Genomic DNA, 26,761 nt, shown 5'->3' with positions numbered 1-26,761 from the left:
CCGCTGTGTGCGTCACTCTCCGAGCGACCTGCAGCCAAAAACTGCGCTCTCTCTCTCTCTCTCTCTCTCTCTCTCTCTCTCTCTCTCTCTCTCTCTCTCTCTCTCTCTCTCTCCGCGAGCGTCGGACGATACCACGGGCTGAGGAGGGACCGGGGGAGGGGAGGGTGGGGTGGAGGGGAGGAGGGGGTGTGGTTGTAAGACAGAAAGGATGGGGGCCGATTTGCGAGCGCAGTCGGGGAGGAAGTACGCACGGACACCCCCCGGAGAGCTGGGAGAGTGTCGCAACAGCGGCGCGTCCGTCCAGAGCCCGGAGCAGAATCACAGCGTGGACCTGGGAGACAGAGAGGCTTCTGGGAAAGGGTTCTCGGCCAGCATGTTGTTGTCTGGGACTCCGAGGAACCCGCCGTGTGTCTGCGCGCGGGGGTAACCTGGCGATACAACTCCTCCGGGCTTCCATGTGTTTTCTCTGCTGCTGGGCTGTTTTTGTCCAGAGCAGACAGTGAAACTCAAGGAGCGAGCGCGAACAAGGAAAGACCAGAATCATTCTGTTCCGTTCCATTCTATCATCCGTGTGAAGACTGAGGGAAATAGAAAGGACAAATAATAAGAAAGGAAAAACATGTATAATGATATATTTATATAACAAAAACAACAACAACAACAACAACAACAACAATAATAGCAATAATAATAATAATAATAATAATAATTAATGTATTATTTTGTAGATTTACAGTCTCCTTCATAAACTGAATTTGAAAGGACTCTTTCTTTAAACCTCAGTTTGACACAGTAAAACTGAACTGCACTCAGAATAATGTTATTGTGAGCAAACGCCCCATGCTTCAATTTCCAGACCAAACTCCACTGGGAAAAAACATTAATTTAAGCATCCGTGGGCTACATCATTTTGATACAGCACAAACAGCCCGTCGTCTACTAATATTCTAGCACTTGTGGCGTCACGATGATAAAAGCAATCAGTAAAAAACAAACTCCATCAAAAAGAACATTGATTTCCACAACTCCATATCACTTTGACACAGCACAAACCCCTGTGTCTGTTCTGTTCCATTCTACTCTATCGATGACTAGCACGAAGTACTTTGTTTTCTCTCTTCATAGCTACCTCAGTTCGATACGACTGGGCAAGTTGAACTGGTAATTTATGTCAGTTCTTCAAAATTATCATTTCGAAACTGAACTCCATTTGAAAAACATTCATTTATGCAGCTGTAGGCTACAAAATGTTGATACAACACAAACCCCCACATGTATTCTATCACTTATTGTGCAGGATCATGATAAGGAAAGCAATCAGGATAAACCAAACTCCATTCAAAAATCAGTGACTTATGCAACTGTAAATCATTTTGATACAGCTCAAACCCCCATGTCTACTCTATTCTATGCTAGTTACTTGAATATGTAAGTGAATTATTACTTCTTGTTTGACACCTTAATGATCACTTATTGTGCAGGATCATAATAAGGAAAGCAATCATATAAGCCAAACTCCACTTAAGAATCACTGACTTAAGCAGCTCTAAATCGCTTTGATACCAAAACACCAAAGCCAAACACTCATATCTTGTCTATTCTATTCTGTTCTGTTCTGTTCTATTCTATTCTATTCTATTCTATTCTATTCTATTCTATTCTGTTCTATTCTGTTCTGTTCTGTTCTGTTCTGTTCTATTCTAACAGAGCAATGTAGGTTTTCACTCTTAATAGGCCACCTCAATTTGATACAATACAACTGAACTTTGTGCAAAAACAAGGATAACTGAAGTGATTCCTCAACGTTTTCTATTTCTAAACCAGACTCTATAGGAGAAACATTAATTTATGCAGCCATAGGCAACACCATTTTGATACAAAACAAACAAACCTCCCATGTCTCATCTATTCTACAACATCATGTTTGGCACCATATTAAAGCAAATAAATCATTAACAAAAAAATCCATAATAAAAAAAAACATAAATTTATGCAGCTCCATATCATTTCCATACAGAACAAACACACACGTCTATTCTATTCTATTCTATTCTATTCTATTCTATCGGTGCATGATGTAGACTGTTTTTTTATGATATATATATATATAACATTTGTTAATTCTAATTTGTGGTCAGTTTCTATATATTCGTGTTATATAGCCCAATTAGCTCGAATGCATCAGATGCTGCAAGCTCACTTTCGAAAGGAGCGGAAGTCGAATTGAAGAAGAGCTAATTAGGAGCCATTCAATCACGAGCCAATTTACTAATTACCCTGTCGTGTAATTAAATGTCCTCCAACATGTCTGCGTTGTGCTGATAGAACACTACACGAATGTAGACCACAGTGCTCACACCCACCGCCATCTAAACAACACGACACGGGCACGTGCCTGGTTGGAGGCTGGAGGAGGCAGGTGCAACACCTACCCGTCGAATGTCCGTCCAAACTACATTTCCCATGGAGCTTTGCGCCGTGCCCAAGAATCCGTGGAATACCGATTGCGCCTGCGTATCCAGACGTGGCAACGGCATCATGGCCTCTTGGAAGCGCGTCGGGAGTCGGATGAGAGAGGCGAAAATGTTGATGTTGGTGCTGCTGGTGAGTGAAACGAGCCCCCTGTGTGTGTGTCGTGTAGACTGCGGCGGGAGTCTGTCTCAGTGCGGGAGGGTGTTTGTGTCCGCTCGGGACTTCAGCGGGAGAAAGAGTCCGGGTCGCTGCTCACCGCGGCTCCTAGCCTGTCCGTGCAGGAGGTAAAGTTGACAGCCCTTGACTGAACTTGGGGCTCAGATAAGACGCTAGTTGGCCGGTTGGTGTTGGCGGTGTTGGTGTGGATGGGCTGCGGTGTCCGTGGTGGTCTTACCGCCAGCGGGGCGGTTTATGTAACGGCCACAGAGAGCGGGGTTGCCGCCTGTGGTAACACACGGGTCCCCTCCCCTGTGAGAGAGCCATACCTAACACAGTGTGCTGTGAGTGGTAGACAGCCAACCCGCTCAGCTAACTTATCTGTCCGTACATGTTGGCCAGTTTAAGGGCTCTGCTGTGTGCGGTCCCGTCCATGCAGCGGGCAGAGTTATTGTTATCAACACAGCAGATGGTTTCTGTGACTCACTGAAACCATCTCAGTTCGCAAAAGGGAATTGAAAGTTCAAAACTTTGTGACTTTCACAACAGTATTGTTAACCACAGGTGGGTGTGAGCCCAGCTACTGTAAGCTGAATCTGTTTATAACAGGAGTGCAGGATCCTTCCCTGTCATGTGACTGTCTCAACTCAACTGGTCAAGCAGCATAAAATAATCCTAACTCAATCCTAACACTATGCTTGGCTGCCAGTTAATGAGACAGACACCGTTTAAAGCACAGTCTCATGGGTGTTTTTACAACAGACTCACCTTTCACAAAGGTCTTGTAGTTGTAGTTTATGGAGCTGTACCGTGTTATGCAGGTGTTTTTATTAATTTGTCCACCCTATTTATATCATTGAGGTTGGCTCATGAACAGAAACACATTTGTATATTGTCAAACAGTTCAACACCACAAACTACGTCCTCCACATCATACATCAACACCTCTCAAAAACTGAACATTATAATGTTTTGTCTTGCTACACTTTTATTAGATCACAACAGCTTTAAGCAGTTGACTGTAAACATATCACTGTTTTATGCATCCAGTACTTCCTGTTTGTCTAACATGAAAATCAATGATCAAACTCTTAAAAACTGTATTGATTAATCTGTCACAGTGGGCATCCAGTCTGCACTCCAAGTTACTTTATTGCGTGGCCACACAGTCCAAAGTGCTAAAGGTCCAGTGTGTGGGATTAAGGTGGGTTAAATTCAGTGATGGGATTTTAGAATTCATAATTATGTTGTTTATAGTGGTGGGACCCGATTTAAAAAAAAACAACATCTAATTAAATAAAGACTTTGTAATTAATTAATTGCATATCAATATTTGACACTGCCGAGAGTGGCCGCCAGTCCACTGCAATCCACTTCACCAGTGTGTTTGTTAATTTGTGGACTTACTCATTTTGGCTCTGAACCCTGTCATCTTGTCGAGCGTGGACTGGCGACACTGCCTGCTCGAACTAGGAGCGTTGTCTATGCTAGCCGCAGCATGTTTGGCATTGAGGTGGTAGCGGAGGCTGGAAGTGCTCTGGTGATAGGCAAATTCTTTCTTGTACAATTTGCACACAACTGTGCTTTTATCCAGGTTTCCAGCCAATAGTTTTTAAAACTAACATTTCTGCCCACCGAACCCAGCAACGACTTCTTATCAGTTTACATTTCTCATTTTGTGTCCTGTTCATCAGTATTACAGGTTTGCTGGGAACTTGTGCAAAGAGCAACATTCCACGCTGTTTGGAGTGCAAAAATAAATTGCAATTAAATGCATTTTTTTTTTTTTGTGGTGTTATTTTTTCTGTAATTGATTAATCATAATTAACGTGATAAAGTCCCAGTCCTAGTTGTTTACATCATTTTATAATCAAGTGAAACCACCGATCATTCTGTTTCCACATTTTTTTTAGGGGCCAAACTCATACAGACTTCTAAGGGGAGGGTGAGGTGAGGTGAGGAGTATTTAGTTGGTTGCTATCTGCAACCGCATTGCTAGATGCTGCTCAATCCTACACACCTGACCTTTAAAGGTGCATTACATAAAATGGTAAAATATAACTTCACTGTGCAGAAATAAATAAAAGACAGTGGTCACCTGTAACTATAGGATAAACACACTGAAGACTGAAATGGGTTGGTGGCTCAGGTCAAACATTGACCCAAGCATTAGTATTTGTATAAAACTGTCTTCCTCCAGATTACTTCAAATATTACCATATTGTAGCTTTAAAAGTGATGCAGCCCATCTCCTGTTCTGCATCCTGTTGAGCCTTTGTAAATAAGGGTGGGGATGTGTGTGTTCATGATACACTCTGCGCCTTTGGACAGTAACAATATTTGATATTTTGGCCCTGTGCCACAGCTTGACGATCTGTACTGAAACAATTGGGATCATAATGATATCACGAGTTTGAGGTTAATGTACTGACTCACAGCTTAAATTCAGCATTGTTCATACCTTCAACAGATCACCATGTAGGATTTGTAGCTCTCTTACATATAGTTCATTTTAAAGGGACAAAAGTCAAACTATTTACTTAAGTATGCTCTGTTTAAGGTGTGGTTATTTATGCATTACTTACTTACAAATTAAAGTTTAAAGTTGGCATATAACCTCATAGGCAAGTTTAATGTGTTGGAATACAAAGACAAAGCAATAGAACTGGTGTTGCTGTCATTATACATGATGACTGCAGAGTATGTGGAACATGATGAAGCTCTCAAATCTAAAGTGGTGCAAAGTTGTCATTTGTACATGACTGGCAACATGCTGAATGTTAGTGAAAGCTGCCATTTTGTATAACATAAACACATACGTAAGTAAATATGATGAAGATTAATTGAAGTATCTAGCATGATGATCAGAATTTGATCTTATTTGATTTTACGGTCAATAATATGCACCATTTTTGGGATATTTAATGTAACTTTCAAATAATAACAATGCCAAACAGCACAAGGTTCAGACTTGCTGATGTGATGGTTTGCTTTTACCTTTCATTTTACCTTTTAGGTTTTTGACATTTGGTCGGACAATACAAACAATTCGAAAATGTCACCTTGTCCTCTAGGATAAAGTGATGAGCAATTATCAGTATTTCGAAACATTTGAAATGTTTAATAGAAAAACACAATAATCAGCCAGTAAATGAAGATGGAAAATAATTATTAGCTGTAGCCATATTTATGAAATATCAGTACTGTTTTAATACTATGATAAATTATGTCCTCATTACTTTCCACTACTGACCTCATTGCTGACTACCAGCAGATGCGTCCTGTCTGTGTGGTGAAGGTTTAGCCATCAAAACTATTGTCAATGATAATAGTTCTATTTTCAGGGCTGAATAATCGAAATGTGTGACCCTACCTGTGTTCATTGACATTCACAGACTCACAGAGAAGGCAGAGTCAACAGCCATGTGGGGACTGGCCCTTATTGATTTGTCCCATAATAACAGATTTTATTGGCAGTTGGTCCTCAACAGGTATTTCAGACACTGTGCACAAACACATGGTCATTATCTCACTTCAGAGAAAGTTCACCAGTGTGTCTTTCTTAATGAATTCAAACAATATTATGTTGATTTCATGAATCCTGTTAATCTGAAAGAGATTGTTTGGTTTTTCTTTATACAGTTTCCCTATTTTACTCACTGACTGACAACCCGATGAATGCCTTTCTCTTGTCTGTTTGCAGGAGGCTCAGGCCGATAACAGATATTTTCAAATAACGAGATATGTGCTGTCATTTTAATTCTTCAAATTCATAATATTGAATATCAAACAGCTGTGTGATTTTTCACCTGAAAGGAACTGCTCTGACTGGATTTTAATTGTATGCAACTAATATTGCAGGCTTTTCTGTTACATTTGCAATTAAGTCCTAATTTAAAAGTTCTTATTCAGTATTATTTTGTTATTTAATAGTGTTTGTGTTGGAAGAGGCGATTATATTGTCACGAAATTTGAGCAGGAACATATCATAATGTAAAAGCCTAAGCCTGGTTAGTAGTTTGTAGAGTTGAGTTTCTGATTTAATATTTAGTGTCTAGCATGTCCACAGAACCAAAGGACTTAACATAATATAGAACAGAATAAGCAGCAGGTCTAAATGGTTATCATCAGATTTCTGACAATAGTCTGATGCATCAAATAAGATGTACAAGTGGTAAAAGTAGCCCAGCTAAGCTTTACTAATTGTCAGCGTAAAAAAGTACTAGCACAACTCAAAGTATATGAAATAAGCTTGAAAAGACAAATGGCTAATCTAAAAAAAAGCTAGATGTTATAATTTGTAGATTTATACTGTAAGTCTGCTTGCGTTAGTGTTAACAAAGAAATGAGTTTACCTCACACAACAGTTCCACTGTCTTCTTCCACTACATTTGTCCACAGCCACAGTGGCAGAAAGCCCAAACATTGTTAACAAGTACAAATTCTCAAATACATTGACCTGTGAGCTACTGAGCCCACAGAAAAGAAGTATTTGAGCTAAAGTAGACCAATCATAACACTCAGGATTAAAACCAAACTGCTCACAAAAACAAAGAAAGTCATCCCTCCAAACGTGTCAAAGGATGTTACAGCAAATTCAGTTACACGCTGTCTGACTTAGTGTGATAAAGTCCCCACAAACTGCTCTACTGTTTACATTTGGCCTTCCTGATAATGATTATGTCCTCAAATATCGAAAATATGCCTCCTTGTAGCGATGAGCAGTCAGTTTGTAATCACTGTTTACTTAACAAAAGAAGTCCATGTTTAAACATTTAATGAACAGAAGCAGTTTTGTTGTAGTCCATAATTCAGATTTTGGTCCTGTAAATATCTGTAAGAATGGACAAACACAATTGTGAATGTGACTTGACATCTGATGCTATCTGTCAGTACTTGACCCAGTTTTCTGACTCTATTTCTGCAGACCCATTTTGATGAGTTACAAAGAAGTATTGAGGCCTGACAACAGTCTCATCCCGCAGCAGAGGCTTGGTACCATGTACCTCTCTGCTGACTTCCACTGCTTGTAGCTGAAATGCGATAGTAGTTAAAGTTGCTAATTGATTGCTCCGCTGCTCATTTGAGAGCTAAGAAGCCTCTAAATCAGCGCTCTGTGTGTGTTATCGGATGCTGCGTAGCTTCCTTTACAATGAGTCAGTCCACACACACCTGACTGGCTCATTAGTCAGACGAATCTCAAGGCAAGTGCTTGACAAACACTGTTGTGATTTGTGCTGATTCAGTACTGCCCCTAGAACTGGATGCCATTTATTAGGCAGATTTGTCAGAGCAGATGGAGGGTGTGGGCTTGCAGGCGGGGGCTGGGCACCTGCTGCTTAGTAAGCGCCACATTCTTTACAGTAATGTGACGGGACATACCTTTATGGCAGATAAGGAAGGGCGATCTATAGAGCACTAATGGGTTTCCTCTTAGTATTGAGTCTGAGTTTGGCCTCAGTTCTGTAATCGCTAAATGCCATTTTTAACCTTGCAGTTACAGTTGTCATATGCATGGTTGTGGTGTGATTGATGAGTTAGGAATTTCAGGTGGATTACACTGATGAAAGGAATTTCGTTGAGAGGTAAAACTTAGTGCGTGCGAGTTGACATTTAAGATGTTGTCTAATTGTGACCTCCATCAGAGAGCTGGTGGCTTTAGTGGCATTTGAACAGAGCACATTTTGATCACTGTTGCAGCACTGTGGATTTAAGGGGTTCATTTTCACTTAACTCTAATCTTTTGTTGTTATTGCCCATAAATGACATGATGATGACTTCCAACAGATATGTCACTGAATAGCAGTGTAACAGACGTAAACATTTGTGTTGTTTTTACATTCTAGGGTAGGCGACCTCCTGAGGATGGCTGAGTGTGAGCTGGGGCTGTCTTTTTCTAAATTTGAAATGACGCACAATTTGTTCAACTGAATTTGAATGCAGACATTGCCCCCTCCAAACAAAACAACTTCATTTGTTTTGTGGATGGCAATGAGATGTTTTAGTCATTATTTTTGTGATGTTATCAACTCTACTGCCCGTCTAACATCACCTTCATCCTGTTTGTCCTGTAATCAAATGTCAATCTTTCAACACCTGTATTAACTTATCGTTTCTCTCTGTCACTTTTACCCCGCCTTACCTTCTATCTCATCAGTGACAGGTTTGTTATGCTGTCAACAAACAGCCTTTTCTTTCCTGACAGTCCATAACCCAAAATATGTCAACACACTGCCTTTTAGATGTTTTGGTCTTGTTACTGTCCACTCAGGAAGCTGTTGTCCTCCATTTTAGTAACAAAACAACCTGACATAAGTGTTAAGTTAAGCTGATAGTGATGTTTCAGAGTACCCTCTGCGATTTTACAAGGCAAAGTACAACAAACGGCCGAATTTGCAATCAGACTACATTTCAGACAGGTTAATTCAGCTCTAATATGAACTTTTCACCCCACGTTTGAACAAATGTCCGTATTTCATATAAAAAGTGACAGCCCTAGTGTGAGCAAATCTAATGGTGAAGTAACATCATCTATTTATTTTGACTCTAAATTCTAAGTTCTAAGGGCTGCACAGTGGCCCAGTGGCTAGCACTGCTGCCTCACAGCTAGAAGATTACCGGTTCGCGTCCCGGTTGGGACGCCTGGGATCTTTCTGTGTGGAGTTTGTATGTTCTCCCTGTGCAAGCGTGGGTTTTACTCCGGGTACTCCGGCTTCCTCCCACAGTCCAAAAACATACTGAGGTTAATTGATCATTCTAAATTGTCCGTAGGTGTGAATGAGAGTGTGTGAGAGTGTTTGTCTCTATGTGTGGCCCTGCGATGGACTGGCGACCTGTCCAGGGTGTCCCCTGCCTTCGCCCTAAGTCAGCTGGGATAGGCTCCAGCGCCCCCGCGACCCTGCAGAGGATTAAGCGGCGTACATAGAATATGTACAGATGATGGATGGATGGATGGACGCCATGTTCTAAAAGTAGGCAGTAGTCACACAGTAACAACATTTTGATGCATCAAGTTGCATCAACAATCATTTTATAATAGCATCATAGTGCTCTGAATCAGATCCAGCCGTGAGGTGCCACCACTTGGGTTCAGTTTTTGTTAAAAATGTTTTATAGAGCTTGAGCGGTGGTCATTTTAAAAGCTATAGATTGTGGTGCTGTTGAATTGTATTGCATCATCAGAGGTCAGTATCATGTCATTAAAGCATGCTTTTTATTTCTTTTTAAGGAATATCGTGTCACATGTTTCACAGGTTTTTACCTTCTTGATTAATTTTATAATTTTTGCTAAATTGCTCTCATCTTAACAAGTATGTCATTTACAATAAGTCTTATTAATTTGTTGCCCAAATCAAATTGTTAAAGACAAATAACTAAGCTTTTCTCTTGGATTGAGTTGCCAGCTTGTACAAAGGAATTGCCTGCAGCTTTTGTTTACTGAAGAGAAAAATGCATGTCTTCTCCTTATGCCTTGTGTGCCTCTATCTCATATAGCATTCCTCATGTCGCCAGATGTAAATGTGCGAAATTTCTCTTTGTGTGTTTCACCAAATCACACTGCTCCCTTTGTGTTTCATCTCCATTGATCGGCTTTGTACCAATGAGCCTGTCACCCAGTAGTGTGTTTTGAGGAGCTTGTGATAATGAGAAAAGACGGTGTTGTGAAGGTAGAAACACTGCATTACAATGCCCTCTCCCAGTGATGGCAGAGTGGAGGGAGCTTCCAGAGCTGTCGTCGTACACAGCTGTACACAGTGATTGGTGGGGTTTGTGTCTATCTGTCACCTGCCAGCTGAGACGGAGGGGCAGAGGTCAGAGAATACTCAGATTAAAAGCTTTGCAGAGATAAAACTCTATTCTTTAGCATACACTACATCTAACTGAACAGTATCTTTTTAGAATAGATTTTACTCTGTTGACAAGATTTATAGATTTTTTTTAAAGGTTATTCAAGATTAAGTGTTTTCTATTACTTTTGGTTGGAAAAATATTAAAGTAAATAAAGAGATACAGTTAGGAATTTACAGAACAATGAACAGAAATGTGAACCATATGCCTTGCATTTCATACTCAAGCATTTATTTGTGGTGTTGATCTTCTTCATGGGAATTTTTTTATAAAAAAAGAATGTCACCAGCCTTATCTATGATCAGTGACAATGATCTATGAAGTTTTAAATCCCAGTGTTTCCCAGTTGACACATTTTGTGTCAACAATCAGACCCCAGAGTAATATTTAATTTCCAGTTTTTAATCATGCGATGGGAAATGTCAAAACTTTCTCATATTAATATCAACTTAAAATAGATGAATCAATTAAAAAAGCTTTTAATGGACGGTACTCAGGCTATGGTTCTCATATTGCTGGAACTAGTGGCATAAATCTTCACTGGCGACAGGAGTCGATTCAGCTGTCAACAATCCAAATGCAAAACAATTCTCGATGCATTTCACTTTATTGCATCCTCACTGATTTAATTCCTCTTTTATTCAGAAAATCCCTCCAACAATCAGTCTGTAGAAGTTTACAAACGCAGCTTTGAGATGAGACATCTATTGGCTGAGATCACAGCCTCATTTTTTTAATGTCATTGGGAAATTAATTCCATTTCATTATTTAGATCTTTCATCACATTCGTTAAAGACATGTCTTTGCGCTTGTCAACATCTCTATGTAGTTAAACAAAAAATTGAAAAAATGTTAAATGCATTGATCAGTTAGCAGTGTTGGGGTAACACTTTATAAAGTAATCCATTAGAGTACTCAGATTACTTTTTGTTGTAGCAAGTAATGTGGGTAACACTAAAGTACTCTTATGCATTATTTTCCCCAGTAGATAACCCAATAACACAAGTTACTTTTTAATGGCAGTAATCTTGTGACATAATGGGTTACTTTAAGTAATGTTACCCAGCACTGTCAGTTAGTAACAACTGACTGTAACACAATGGACTGCCCACTGCTGTGAGCTGTATCTTGTCTACCATCATAGGCTCTAATCAGCCACTGGGTCTTTATAATGGACCACAGAGGACTTGTGAGTTTGTGTTGGATTCAGTGCAACAACCACGCACATACATATTCATGGATCTGGCATCCCACTTAGTGATGGGAATGAGGGTCACTTATTTGAAATTCCAGGAATAGAATAGATTATCATATCCTCAGTGTTATACATTAAGATGCATGTGTGCATTTTGCTCAGAGGCTATCAGCCCTGATGGCACTGTGAGGTCAGTGTTTGTATTAGATGTGAGAAACTTAATTTGTGTGTTCTTCATGAAGAGAGTTCTTTCCCCTTGAATCCACAGAAACTGACCTTCATTATCATCAGTAAGTGAAGGAGTAAATCCATCGTCTCCAGATCTTACACTCATAACTCATTTTTGAATGTGAGGTATTGAACATTTGTGCATCAGTGACGGTTTCAATTGCTGAAGAGCACAGTTTGTTTTTGCATTTTGTTAAATGTATGTTTTTTTACATAAAGAATCAAAAAACCTTTATTTTAAAAGTATTATACTTTACAAAAAGTGTTATGTAGTATCCTGACCTCAGAGTTCTGAAACCTATAGTCTCTTTAACAGAGGAAGTGCCAATAAGTCCATGTGATGTAGTTGGAGGGGAACTTAAATGATGAGAGATGACTAGACAAGTGTTTTGATTAAGGCTGCTGTGATCTGATAAGATCAGAGTCGTGCTCTGTAGCTCTCATGTCTTGCTTGCATTTATCATTTGCAGTTCAAATTGAATATTTGCCATTTATTGTACAAGGCAAGCAGCCCCAGGAAAGAAGGGAGCACCATCAGTGAACACATGACACAGAAACCATGAAAATAAATTGGATTGTCATAAAAGTTGATTTAATTATATTTTATTTCTTTGTTACCCTCACTGTTAATATCTCGTGAATGAACTCTGCATAACACTGATGTGCTGCATTCATGTTTTTGGCTGCGTGTGCGTATTAAATCCTCATCCATGCAGTAATTCAGTTTCTGAATGGGCCTGTCAGTGTGGAGAAACTGTCAGCACAGTCTAGCTATTTGTATTATTCCACTTCTGTCACTGAAAAATGACGCATGCTTCACTTAGTGAATGAATCACATCGTATCACAGCCATCAGCAGTGTTGGCTTGACGACAGCATCATTGTCGTTCCCTGCTGGCTCAACTGTAGGTGTTGGTATCAGCCGGCGTGTTTCATGCTACAGGAAGTTCCTATAAATGTTTTGTTTATAGCTTAATGTAAGTATGATTACCTGTAGTTGTTTTCAGAAGTCCCATATCATGCTCATTTTAAGGTTCATGCTTTAATTTTGATGGGTTGTTTACACAGAAGCTCAAAATCCAGAACATCAGATCAAGATACTCTCCACATTTGCTTGTGTTCCCACATGTTAGCAGTATTCTGTATGGTTTGGACGAGGGGCGGCACCTGGGTAGGAGGCTACAGACTTCTCTGTACTGTTGGGATTAATACCACATGTTTTTGGACATATCAGCAATATAAACAGAAGAGTGGAGAGGAATGTGCAGGCAGAGAAGAAAAGTTGAGCAGGGAAAAATTCTGCAGATGTTTTTGCAGAACTTTGACAATAAACAGCTAAAACACCATTTTTGACATGTCCCAGTGTACGTTTGTGCAACTGACTAAACCAGCACTACCACCGATGATTATATGCCGTTTGCTCCCTCCACACACGTGGTTCACCTGGACTTATGGCTAGGGAGCTGGCAGGGCAAAGTCTGGAGCAAATGATGCAGACATTTGCTATCACACATACAGCTGCTCTGGATAAATCTAGAGTTATGGCAAATGTATGAAAGGAACTTATGTTTACATGTGTCAGTGTTAATGCACACATTATTTTTCTCATACTGTCGTTGTTGCAGCACCTACACATTCAACTTCTGACGGAGTGTTTGTTTTTACCTCCTGTCTCTTTAAGGCTCCCCTCCTGTGATTGGTCAGCTCTCACAGGCTCCTATTCAGTCCAGTGAGAATTTATCACTTGGCACATACACCAAAAAAGTTTTCTTGTGTCTGGGTTCACTTCCTGATTATGGAGCCCACTGATGCAGAGTAGTTTTTCTCCTGCGGGCCCTACCCGTCAGTACCTGATCTGCCTATGGACTTAGTATTATAACCACATCACGCTTCTTTTCTCAGCTTAAGGAAAGTTTTACAACTATGAAACGTCTGTGGATCAAATATGATAATTGGCTCATAATTTACCTTGTTTCCAGTTAAAGTGCCCTGTCAACAGTGTTACAGTCCTCTCTTTGACAATGGAAGTCTATGGGGAAAGTGTTTTCTGGGTCACAGCGGGGATTTTTTGGTACATTGCTGTGAGCAGTCACTTGGCAAAACTGGAAGTAAGGCTGAGTGGCCCCACTGTACCCTGGTCTTAATCGCAGATTCATGGTGTTTCCACATCAGCTCTGGAGGTGTTTTTGCAACCACAGCTGTGCTGGTGGTGCAGAAGAAGGCATTGACTGTATAGATGTGACATCACAACAACAACGGAAGTTCTGGGGCTCATTTGATGACACAGTTTCTGAATACACGCTCTGTGTATTTGTCAGCGGACTGAGAGTTAAGATGTGTTTCCGGAATTTATATAGCCCCCAGACCATTAAGAGACTGTAAAAGTAGATGACTCCTTGTTTATCTTTCCATCAGTATGACTTGTGCAAAAACAAAATTTTACAAAAATAAATCAGCTGTTTTGCAAACAGATCTTTGTCCCTGTTAAACAAACTATAGTACGTATCATCATTCCTTTGTGAAAATGTCTTATTTTAAAGAAAGACTAAATATCTGAATTTGCTTGGACAGACATTATAGAGTCACTTTGTCAGCCCAGAAACCTAATTAAAGAAAACTCTTTACGTAGAGCAAGCATTTGTTGCCTTTAAAATGGCTCTTTAAAGCTTGATCCTCCTGAAAGAAATCAGCTAAAAAATTTGAGGTATAAGCAGAGGCAGTTTAGCAGTTAAAATGCACTCTAAAGGTGAGCCAGGGCCACACCACGAAATAACTTGTGAAATGGTCCTGAAAGATTTTTTTCAAAACACCAAAGAAAATTATTGTAGAGTATTTACTGGAAAAAATAAGTGTTATTTGGAGAATAGTTTTGTTCTATTTCAGTGATTTTTCCTGTGACTCTGCTGCAGCTTCTGTGAATTACCGAGTATCACATTTTTCAGAGGCTCCTCTCATGTTTGCAGGAGGTGAGTTTTTGACACTCTGTGTTCGGTGGAGTTTTCTTCCCTTTAAGCATCCTCAGAGAAAGGGTGATGCTTGTGCTGTATATGGAGCCCAGAACAAGGTCATGTTTACATTATGTGAATGTATTTAATTATGCCATCTTTCATATAAGCTATATGAAAACCCCTAACCCTTAGCCTATTCTTACATTACAAGGTTTTGAAAGAAAAGCACCATAACAAGGTTGTTGCTGGGATCCATGTTATCTAATACTTCATACTTTTACTCCCCTCTTAAGTTTTGTATAATAAAGGCACCATTTGAGGTTAGATAGTTGTTGTAACTTTTTAGCTTGTCATTAATGTACCAGAGGGGCAATTGTACTAAATGTTTAAGTATTTAAGAGGCGAGGGAGCAGCTAAGTAAGAATCCTGTTCAGCTGTGTCATTTTAGTTCTCATGGACATCAGACATCCCATTTCTTGTCTAATTTGGATAGGACAGCCAGACATCTATTCTCATCTCTTCCTAATCTTGCCCCCGGCTCCTTGCTCTAGTCTGGATGCCCACCTATGCAGACAAGTGTCACCTAGCCAGCCTCTAATAAGCCTACCCTTCACACACTATTTGTGATTATCCTGTTGTCATTTTAGCCTAATCAGACACACATGACTACTTATTAAATTGTGCACTGCTGGTTACCTTAACACCACCCACCGAAACATTTGAGGATCAGCTCATTGAATCTGGCAAAGATGTGAAGGTGCTGACCTGGCCCCAAAACTCTGTCGCCAAATCTGATCAAGCACCCGCCCAGCATGTCAGAACAATGGAGGCCCCAGGTTGCAACTCATAGGACCCAAAAGATCCGATGCTTAACATCCTTGTACCTGACACCATAGACACCCACGTGGGTCCCATGTCCATGACTCGATGGTTTAGAGCTGCTTTACATTAGGCAGGCAGTTTTAACATTGTGGCGTGTATACGCAACTGGGCACTTAAGTTGTCTGTTCATCCTTTTCATAGCCCTTTTGACTTCTCTATGATCATTTCCAAAATGTATTGATGTGCAAAGTGTAGTGTTTTAAGATTCCCATCAGACTCACCTCTGAAGAGCATCCAGTTAGGAATTAAAATTAGAAAATTAGCCCGACAGGTGCTTGTTTCCATTCCAGGTGATATCAGTCATCATGCAGGATCCGCTGAGTGGGCAGACGATTTTTGGTGTCTAATTCAGTTCTCCGTAGGCAGAGAGGAAGGGCTTTTTAATGAATGGTGATGGCAGAGAGACGATTAGAATGCACAGAATTAACTTCGTATGGCTTGAGCGTAATCACTCCTGTTTTTTTCCCTGTTAGTCGTCTTTGATTAAAGTGCAGGCCTCTCAATATGGGCTTTGTTTTTCATATTACATGTTTCACACCATTAGTCCATCTATTGGTGTCTGGAAGCCAGTTAGACTAACAATGCAGATTGCCCACCTGTTATTACTTTGAAACCACCCTTAGTGCGGGTTGATACTGAAAGCAACATCCTGTCCTGCTTGTGCCATAGTAGCTGAAAAGAAATCCATAATAAGATAAATGCCGCGCTTAAGCGGTTCTCTGTGTCAGTGTGAATATCAAGTTAAAACTGTTGATTTTATTTATGGCAATTATGAGTCACAGCAAAGAGGTAAGACAAGCAACCAGAGCTGCCGGCCCCTGCTGCCACTCTGATGTTCTGATTGCGAGTGCTATGGACTGCTGCAGTGGCATAAGATTGTAGCTCTGCCTCTCTGTATCAAACTCACAGTTAAATCAAACTGATACTGATATACAGTATTTATCTGCCACATCAGCAAGTCCAACCCTGGCACTGCCCCCTGAAGGTTCATTAAACCAACAGTGTGAATTTGTTGGGCAGAATAAACATCATACTGATACTGCTTCTCTGTTAGAACTTCGCCAGAACAGAAGTGGAAAATCAAAGGTTGTCCAGGATTGGAATAGACTAAAGCGCATGGTGTAAATGGTTAAAGGTAAAAATCTGGGGAGCATGAATGCGCTCAGTAAATGTTACAGTATTCTGTACGTGAACAAGATGAATACAAGTCTGACCAGTAATGTTTGTTTGTTATAACATTGCCTAGATACCATTTTGGATGATATATGGAACCATGAGATTAAAATATAAAAAAAACACACTATATCTGATCAGCTTCCGACAATTTATGCTTTGTTATGTGTTTGCATCATCACACGACTGATTATGTAACTGTGTTTGTGACTGTGTTTCTGTGTTTCATTAGGTGTGGCTGTTACCGGTGCTGGAGGCAGTGAAGGTTTCTCCTCTCATAGAGCAGGTCAGCGACCACAAGGACTTCAGGAAGCTGCTCAGGACGAGAACCAACGTGCTGGTGCTCTACACCAAGACAGGTTAGAGATGATGACCGCTCATTATGGATAACCTTTGTTTAAGGCTATAGATTTTACCAGAATATACACCTTCTTAACAGGAACTGTATCAGAAATGTCTCATTCAGCAGCGCAAGTTTGTCTTTGAGCATCCATCGCCTTTGTCGAGGGAGGAGGGCGGCACAGTAATCCTGTCAGACAGTCATAGATCATTTTTGTATTATCTCTATGACTCTCAAACAGCTTGTCACTGCAGAGGTCATTATGGAGCACTGGAAAACCAAGTGATAGGATGTTATGTCTAATTTCACTGATATTTCACAGGCATACAGTCTGCTAACCAAAATCTTGAACATGTATTTTATTTTTAGATCAAAATTGTTACTTTAATTTCATGAAGAGCTAGTTATGTTTTTTGTGCTGATGTCATTATATACTTGTGCAAGTACATAATGACATACAATTATAATCATTTTATCATAATCAGAGAAGGTGAGTCACCACTGAGCCGCGCAACATTTGCATCCCAACAACTGGGCTTTTTCAAGGAATAGATCATCTGTGCCTCAGGAGAGGATGGACAAAACACTTAGGACCAGAACCTTTCCACCGTGTCACTACATGTTAGCTGTTGTTCCAAAATCCTAGCTTAGTCAATAGACACTATATGAAGTTACAGATGTAAGATGACAGTTGAATGACATTCACCTCAGTTATTGGTGAGTAAATACATTACAGACACGATTATCCCAGTATTTCTAATATAAAGCTGGCACATTCACATAGCTGGTGTAAGAGAACTTAATAGAAATGCATTAGTGCAGTTAGTCATCTTCACTGGTAGGTCTGAATTTTTGCTTGAATAATTAAATTGAATAATGCTGTAATTGTGAAACATTAAAACATCAAATTAATTCAAATTCCTTTGGTCATCGTCTGTGTTAATAAAGAGCAGTCGCACAGTGGCACTCTTCCCAAATCTGATTTAGTATATTAAAAAAACATTTTACCACAGTGAGATATATTTAGAATTAATATTTTGTGCAGCTTTAGCCAGCAGCCCGCTTTATAAAGGATGATTGTGGTGGTGGAGCTCAGTAATGACCTAGGAAATACTTATCTTATAGAATAAGAGGGTCGTCATTAAATAGCAAATAAAACACTTTGTGCGGTCAAATAGAGTTATAAAACAGCATTTTCCTCCTACCATTAGGGAACCCCAGATGTACCCCAGTAGATTTTAATTCTGTTTTCATTAGCATATTTCTGAGAGGGAGTGGAATGCACACTGCGGGCTTGTCGAAGGAGCTGCCTGATATTACTTCTCAATAAGCAGCACAGAACTCTCAGAGCCCCACAGCCACAGATTTATTTGTTTCATAATTCATGGCTGATATCAGCCAGCGTAAGGGCATTGGATAAGACTTCCATGTATCGAGCAGAGGGTCTGATTGATCACTGCTGCTCCACACACACACACATTCCCTCTGTAAAGACAACCAAGGTTCTTGTCATGCAGGTTTTCTGCCGTGCTGGTTTAATGTCTTCTCCTCTGACCGCTCTAACCCTATCACATTCATTCACCCTCTTAAGAGACAGTCTCGCCCCGTTCTTTACTCATCACCATCTGACCCTCTGCACTCAGGAACATCCCTGTTGAGTTAAGCCCTGGTTAATGTCCGTCATACTTTGACAGTGAGCGTATTAGGAAATCCACCAGCCACTATCTGCTCGCCTCCTGCTCCATACATGATAATAAACTGACACTGAAATGACAGATGTTTTTGTAACCAAACCGGTGTTAGGCGGGACCCAGGGGAGTCACGGCTGTGCCCCTTAATCTAAATATACCCTGGGCCTGGAGCATCGAGAGGAATTTTTCTCCTAATGCAGTGACTAAAACTCATTTGGTTTCAGGGGAGGTATAAAAATGATGTATTGTGTTACACAAGAACCAGAATATTACACTTTGTTTACTTTACTGGCCAGAATCTACTTTGCTTGCCATATCTGATAAAAATCAGTCATATTTTTTTGCTTTCAGTATTGTTGTAGCTGGTGCAGTTTATCACACCAGTTTCTTGTCTTTCCTAATACAGAAAGCAAACTGCACAGCTCGGCCATATTTTCTCTCTGACATGGTAGATTGTGTAAGCCTTCAGTTGTCGTGAGCTCTCCATGTCTTCCTCGAATGAGCTCACACTTAATGTTCATTGCGATTCAGAATATCGTAGTAAGCACATGCAGCATGTACAAATCGTGGAGGCATACCTGCTGTGCTTCCTCAGTTTTACTGAAAAGTTGGTCTGTTTCTGCAGAGTCTTTGTTTCGCCATATAATCCTCCCATCCCCTGCTTAGTCACACTATTGTAAGAGGTTGAAAGCTAATGTAACTTAAACCCCTCCCTGAACCCTTCCACTGAAAGGTATGAGAGAACCCCCTTCCATCACCCCTCCATTCCAAACTCAGTGATCTCTTTCTTCGGTACTTGGTACTTTAGTATGACACCGAGCTTCACTGTAACTTAATTCCTTTTCGCTGTGTCTGACATGACAGTGTCCTCTGTGTCTTCAGGCTCTGAGATGTCGTGAGCTATTGAACGGTTTTGGTAACAAGGCTGACCATGGTTTATTCTCTGTGTCTGTAGCTACATCAGGGGACTCCCACCTGAAACTGCTATCAGATGTGGCCCAGACAGTAAAGGGCCAAGGGACTATTGCCTGGGTCAACTGTGGGTAAGTAATGGCAAGATTTAAAAAAAAAAAAAAAAAAAACACATTACAGGACTTCTTCTCCCTCCATCGCATCCATTGACTCCCTGTCTCTTTCGACGTTACGGCCACTTTTGTCCAAAGAATTTTCTGACAGCAGTTTTAGAGGCAGAGCAATTTACTTCTCCCAAGAATGTCTCTGCTGCCATCCGTCTATGCGGATTGCAGCTTTTTCGCTGTGGTGTAAACGGCCTTGTTCCACTGGCTCTATTGTTCGGGCACAATTTGACAGGAGGCCACTCACTTAATGAAGATATCAAAGCTTTTTGTCTAATTTGTTACATCTATTTTATACCATCTGAGTCTTTTTCCAAGGTTTTCATTGTGTACATTTTATCTTATGATGGTGAATGAACAATATTAAAGTAGGTTAAATATAATCAAAATCACCATCTAGTCAAGTGCATATCTGTATCGCAAGAAGTTACAGCTTTTTGATCACAAGTGTCCAATAAAACAGCAGTATGATAAAGTGCTGTGATGCTGAAGAACAAGATTTTGCACACTTCAAATTGAAATGCCTGTTTTTCATTGGGTTTCTGAAAATTTCAAGTTAGAAATTGTGAATTCTTAGTTTGTTGCATATCAGTGATGTCATCCTGCTCTGTGTGTTCGAACAAAATATTCATCTTAATCCTCAATACATAAGTATTATTTCACAATTTGAAACTCTAACTAATTTCTGACATCAACTCAGCCAAACGTAACAAAATCTACTTCTCCATAGGCTGTCTTAGTTGGCCTCTTGCTCTAGGATTTTGAGCAGGACTCCATGACTTCAATATCTCATTAAACTGCTTAATGATGAAATGAATGATTGCACTTTTTAAAAAATGCTGGTTAAGTTGCAATCCATTGAGCAGTAATCCACCCAAACCTGTTCCAGATGGGATTATCCCAGACCTGATGTATTGGTTTCAGTGCCACTAGTTGATTATGTCAGAAAATTAGCTCAGAGAATTTTGACTTTGTGAAATATTATATGTGTATTGAGCTGAGGAACTAAGTTAAGTTTATGTCCAGACACACATTTCAGGATGCCATCTCCTATATGCAACAAATCAAACTATTACAATGTAAATGTATGTAAATGCAATGAATATCAATACTTTCAACTACAAATATTTCAAGGAATTTTTTACAGTCCCACTTGGGAAAATCTACAGTTAAATTAATCAAAAAATGTGTATTTCATCTGCCAATTTTAGGCAGATCTATAGTACTCAGTTTATCTGTGCAGGACCAAATAACTTGTAGATGTGACTGAAGTACATGAACACTACACAGAGCTACATTAATGCTACACAGTTGAGTGGAGTGCGTTGCACAGCTAATCGTAACACCTGTTTCCTAAAGTTACTAAGTGATTTGTTCTGGTCCATTTCAGGCCATAAAGGTTATTGTAGCTTTTGGAGATCTTCATATTCACATTCATTCTCCAGAAGAATTCGGGTTGGTGCAGTGAAAGCAATACTGTATGCATTCTGAACATCCCATGTGTTTTGAAGTTGGGTTTTGAGTTCCATTAAGTGAACTGGTTGATACTAAAGTTTTGATTGAGCTATGTGTTAAATAGGGGTCAAAAGAATCAGCTGTTGGTTTTCTAGTGGCACTCTAAAATAGGAGCTATAAAATAGTTGTAACAAAAGATAGTGCTAAATGAATGAGTGGTGCCTGAATAATAAAAATAAAAAAAACGTAATAAACCAAACTAACATTCAAATATCAGGGAACAAATAGATGTACCTACCCAACAGGTGGATTCCTGGTTAGATCTGAAAGAAAGAAAAACAAGTGTGAGTCACAAGAGTGATTATTGCTTTGTTTTGGATATCTGTAGTCATTTTTTTTTTAAACTTTCTTGTTGCACTTAAAGTACACACTTGAAAGAAAGGAGATAATAAATATTTTGTACTTATCTTTCAAACATAACTGCTGACTCCGTGTGTCTTGTTTCACCATTGCTGTTTGTAACCCATTCCTCCCGAGCGACCTGGAGCTTCAGATATTCTGGCCCACAGTGAAATTGTCCAGTCTTCTCTTATTAAACATAACACGATAGCTAATGCTAGTGTGTTATTACATATTCATGCTCAGCATCATAACTGGTGGTGCTGGTTGTTACACCAGACTCTTTGTTCCAGCCAGACATAAAAAAATGTACAACTTACATGTTTATTGCTTACAGCAATAGGTTTTTGCAAGGTCCTGTACATTTTGTCAGGTAACCCAAATGTCACTTTGAGTTTTGAGACTACACCATAAATCCTAACCATAATTGATAATTGAAATATGAATTAGATAGAGCCTTACATGAAGTATTTATTGACACTCAGTGCTACAGACACAGTTTGGTCAATACCAAAATGGTATTGAGATTTAATACCTATTATATAGTTAACTGATGGAAAATGCCAAGTGAAAATTTAAGTAACAACAAAAACAATGATTCATAATTCTGCTGTTTTTTCTGTTTTATGTCATTGTAAATGTAAAACAAGCACTTTGAAGACTTTACCTCTCAAGAATTAGAATTATTATGTCCTGAACAATTAGTCAGTATGTCAAAAAATCTCGCTTATTTCAATAAATCTATCTAAATCAGTTGCCGCTCTAGTCGTATGGAAAATACTTTTTTATCTTTGAAGTTTCTGTTATTATTTTCGTACTCCACACACTCTTTCCCCTGAAGGCAGAACAATTCATGTGTCATCTGTCTCTGCGGAGCACATCTATCTCAGCCCACACTGTCGAACTGTTTACATTAAGCAAATGCTAGAAACTCCCAAGACACTGGCAAGAACTGTTTTCTCTAAGCACAGCCAGCTTTGCTCCCCAGTGATCTGACTTTTGCTTGTTGTTCTTTTCTGCCCTTCCCGGTGTTCAGTTCCACTTACTTTATTTCATTCTTTTAATACCTGTCAACCCATCAACTGCATGAGCCATCTTCTTCTCCAGAGAGGAAAGAATATATCACGAAACAGGAAACTGTGAGGAAGGCAGTTGCTTCCCTTTGACACCTAGTGCTCATTGCAGCATTCACAATATCTCTCATGCTTATCCGGGATCGAAGACCAGGTGGACCGAAAGGAAGAGGAAAGTCAAAACAGTCTGAAGGAATTGTTTGAATGGTTGGTGTCCACTTTTTTTTTTCAAATACCCCCCATGATACATATCCTCTTTTACTGTTTACCTTTTTGACTCGGTTACGTTTGTCTCGAGTATCCTCTCTCTTCCTTCTCCAGCAACTCTTGCAGGCTTGAGAGTGTCCTAATGCTAAGCAGAGATTTATACTGGGCCAGATTGCTACCAGGGGAGCTAGAGCGAGCTGGGTTCATCACTGTAGGACACATAGATCCGGTGCCAGGCTCTGTAGCGAAGCATTGTGCTATTTGGCATATTTCTCCTCCATTTCAAATGGGCCGCTTCCAAATCGAAGCTCCAGCTGCGAGCCCATGGTGGACAGAGGGCTAGAGAGAGTAGAGCGCATATCACAGCGTGAGAACGGTCAGCCCTGCCAAGGGAGAGGGCCACCAAGGCCAGAATGACACACTTTGAACAGATGACAGGGACCTGAGTGTTGGCCAACAGAGATCCGCCATAGGGAAGGATGATCTCATACAGGAAGGGAGTATAGGACTGCCCTGTCCCCATTCCTCTGGGAATTAAGAACGGACATGTACCATGGTAAGAAACGTGGTCTTGCTTGAATGAATAGGACTAGCAGAGCACAAACAAGCACAGCACGGATTAGGATTTGTGTTTTGGTTTATAGTAATAATCAAATGGCATGCAGGGCTTCATCCTCTTTGCATGATGAATCTATTATTAATCCTTTTAAAAAGGGACTCTGTTGACTTTGGCCTAATGTGAGGTTTTGGCTCTAACTTTTTTATGTAAACAAGCCTTCAGTCTACGAGATGCATCACCCTCTGACATCAAGTGTTTTTACAGCCGTGTGTACCTAACCAAATAATATATCACAAAAGTAGAAGAAAAGGTTTGCACTCAGTTCCCAGTCTCAGAATTTGTCTGTTTTTTTGTGGGTTGGTTTGTCAGCAGGATTACATCAAAAAACTATGTAACTGATTACTATGAATCTTGGATGGAGGATGATTCTCAGCTTAGTATAGACTCATTAACGTTTGGTGAGGATCCAGATAACGAGTTGGATCCAGGACATCTTTTCTCACATTCTTCAACATTGTAAGAGAGGTCGTTTTCAATACTGTCATTAATTGTCTCAGGGGAAAATGCATGGATCCAAATGAAAAAATCAAGTGTTTACTTAGATGGCTGATGAGTGAGTACAGTTTGATGTGGTTCCTAGATTTGGTGATCTTAAATTATGGTCAAGCAGCTGTGAGTGATACAGGGGTATCAAGTTTAATATTGGATTAGGCTTGATTGAATTAAATGGGACTGTTTGGCCTAGGTGGACGTATGCGTTGTGCTGAGTGCCATTCTAGTGTTGGGAAGGGCATCAGAAAGACCACACAAAGGTTTTGGATTCCAACATCGTCAGTGTGCTTCAGTTCTGGTTTGATTAGACCTAAGATCATAGGTTTGACAAACATTTAAAACTATTACAATAATCAAGTCATTTCTGAGTTCTGAATTCAAGGGACGGGAAACTTGATCATTCAATCAACAACAGGTTCTAAACAAAGCAACAGTTCAGCCATGTTTATGTATAACTTTATTTTAAGGTTAAAACAAAAGTTATTGCACTCCAAAGGAAGGTCAAAATGGATGTTAAAAAAAACTGACTGTTTGGTTAGAGATTGGTTAATGGAACAGGTCAGTGAGTGCAGACCTTTTCTTCTACTTTTGTGATGAGCAATGCATTCTCTACCAGGATTTCATCGCCTCCTCTCAACAGTCTTAATGTTAACAATACATGATTGGACAATAGTTTTTCTTGGCATCTGATGCACATTTGTAGTTTATCTTCTCACCACATCTGTTTGTCAGCACCTTATAACTTCTCATCGGCTCTCTCCCCCAATCAGCCTCCAACCATACCGTCACACTTCACAGCCAAAGACCTCTTGCTCGCAGCAGTATCAGCTTTTTGACCAATTTTCCCCGAGAGACGAATGCACAGCATTTGTGCTCTTCCGGTGGACAGGCCTCAGATGACTTGTCTTTCCTGGCCTTTGTTCTTTCTGTACTAAGCATTAGCCAGCGAGTCATTCTCACTTCTCCAGGCTTCTGTGTGTTCTGATAATGAAGAGAACTGCCTTTTCATTGGTTGAATCACAGAAACTACAATTTGGAACATGATGACATGCAGTCTTTTTCTCTGAGTCACATTAACTGTATATGTGTGACCAAATGAGTAAGAAGACCATACCCATTGTTCTATCGGCCCATTCACATTCCTCCACTGAGTGGCAGTTAACAAAACCTAGTGGAATATCATGCCAGCGCCATCAGTGCTACTTTTGAGATCCTTTGTTCATTTGCTCCGGGTACTTTAACTGTCAAGGTATTTTTTAAAAGAACGGATATTAGTAGTTTCATTAAAAAAAAACTGTATTAATGTCAGTAAGAAACCAAGGCAGACATGTGATCAGTTGCAAAGAAGATGACTTTGTGGTGCTGCTGTTGTTGGTGTTTCAACTCAAAAGTGCATTTGAGATAAGTTATTTGGCTCATGATCGATTGGGGCCATGAATAGTGAGATCAAACTTTCCTGCTGCATTATTTATTCACTGACAACCTATCCACAGATGAGTGGAGTTATGATGGGGAGTTGTTGCAGAGTTTTTGTTATAAAACAAATATAAAGAATAAGGCTAAGTATGTCATGTAAATATGATTTTACAACAGTACCACATCAGAGGTGTCGGTAGACTGTGATCACTATGCTGTGCAGCAACTTATGGTTACTTTTGTTATCGATAATCTGTATTGTTTCATATTAATGAAAGAAAAAGAAAAATGGTGACAAGATAAAAGCAGGACATTATTGCATTGTTGTCGCTGTGTTGTGTTCAGCTGTGGTTGTGCAAGTTTGACTTTCATCAAGATTGGTTTCACTTAAGCAACTATCTAAACACAGTTATGCAAGGTTGTAGCACATGGCATATCGGTGAGGTTAGGGGCCTGCGCTGAGCCCACAGGATACTCAAAGGTATTAGCTCCTGCAGCCACAGTGTGTTCACCCTGTTCTTTCACCCTGGGAACAGATACAGAAGTATCTTCCAGACCACCAGACTACAGAGCAGCTAACTTAAGACATTTTTTTTAATGATTTATAAAGCATATTATATGTTGCATAAATGGCTACAGCTATACATTTTTTGTGCAGTCAGATTGTATAATGGTTACTAAATTGATCTTAGTCTTGAAAGTAACAGCAAAAATTGTTTTGATAGAATTTCTACTAGGGTCTGTATCTTACCTCTTAATGTTAAGACTTGCCTTGACTTTGAGGCAGACTTGTGGCAATGTTTCAAGGAGTCGGAAGCAGCAGACTGGTCTTGAATCGGATGACTGCGCGTCATCTCCAGATACATGTCAAGGTCACATCTGCTCCTGGTGTGCCCCGACTGATGCCATCTGCCTTCATGAGTCAGCAGAATGTGGCTCTAAGCACACAGTCATTACCTGCAATACTGTGGATCAATACCCTCCCACACAGGTTCAGAACTACACTGAAAATACATAATATTCAGCTCACTGTGGTTCTTGGAGGCATAATTGAATTCCCCCTCTTTGAATATGTTAGCATCAGACCTTCTC

The 26,761-nt window shown here is 40.0% G+C and overlaps 1 protein-coding gene across 1 annotated transcript in view; it reads left to right on the top strand.

The window, feature by feature from the left end:
- The first annotated feature begins 2,448 nt into the window (after positions 1–2,448).
- The window catches only part of pdia5 (protein disulfide isomerase family A, member 5), a 63,886-nt gene continuing 39,573 nt past the window's right edge, over positions 2,449–26,761 (top strand). Inside the window, exons 1-3 of the mRNA XM_037109980.1 lie at positions 2,449–2,604; positions 17,134–17,260; positions 19,888–19,975. Coding sequence (XP_036965875.1) covers positions 2,464–2,604; positions 17,134–17,260; positions 19,888–19,975 — 356 coding nt within the window. The 5' untranslated portion in view covers positions 2,449–2,463. The remainder of the gene's footprint in view (positions 2,605–17,133; positions 17,261–19,887; positions 19,976–26,761) is intronic.

The sequence above is a fragment of the Acanthopagrus latus genome, chromosome 9 (genome assembly GCF_904848185.1).
Source record: "Acanthopagrus latus isolate v.2019 chromosome 9, fAcaLat1.1, whole genome shotgun sequence".
Lineage (NCBI taxonomy): Eukaryota > Metazoa > Chordata > Actinopteri > Spariformes > Sparidae > Acanthopagrus > Acanthopagrus latus.
Note: the sequence above shows the minus strand (reverse complement) of the source record. Positions and strands in the feature narration are given on the sequence as shown.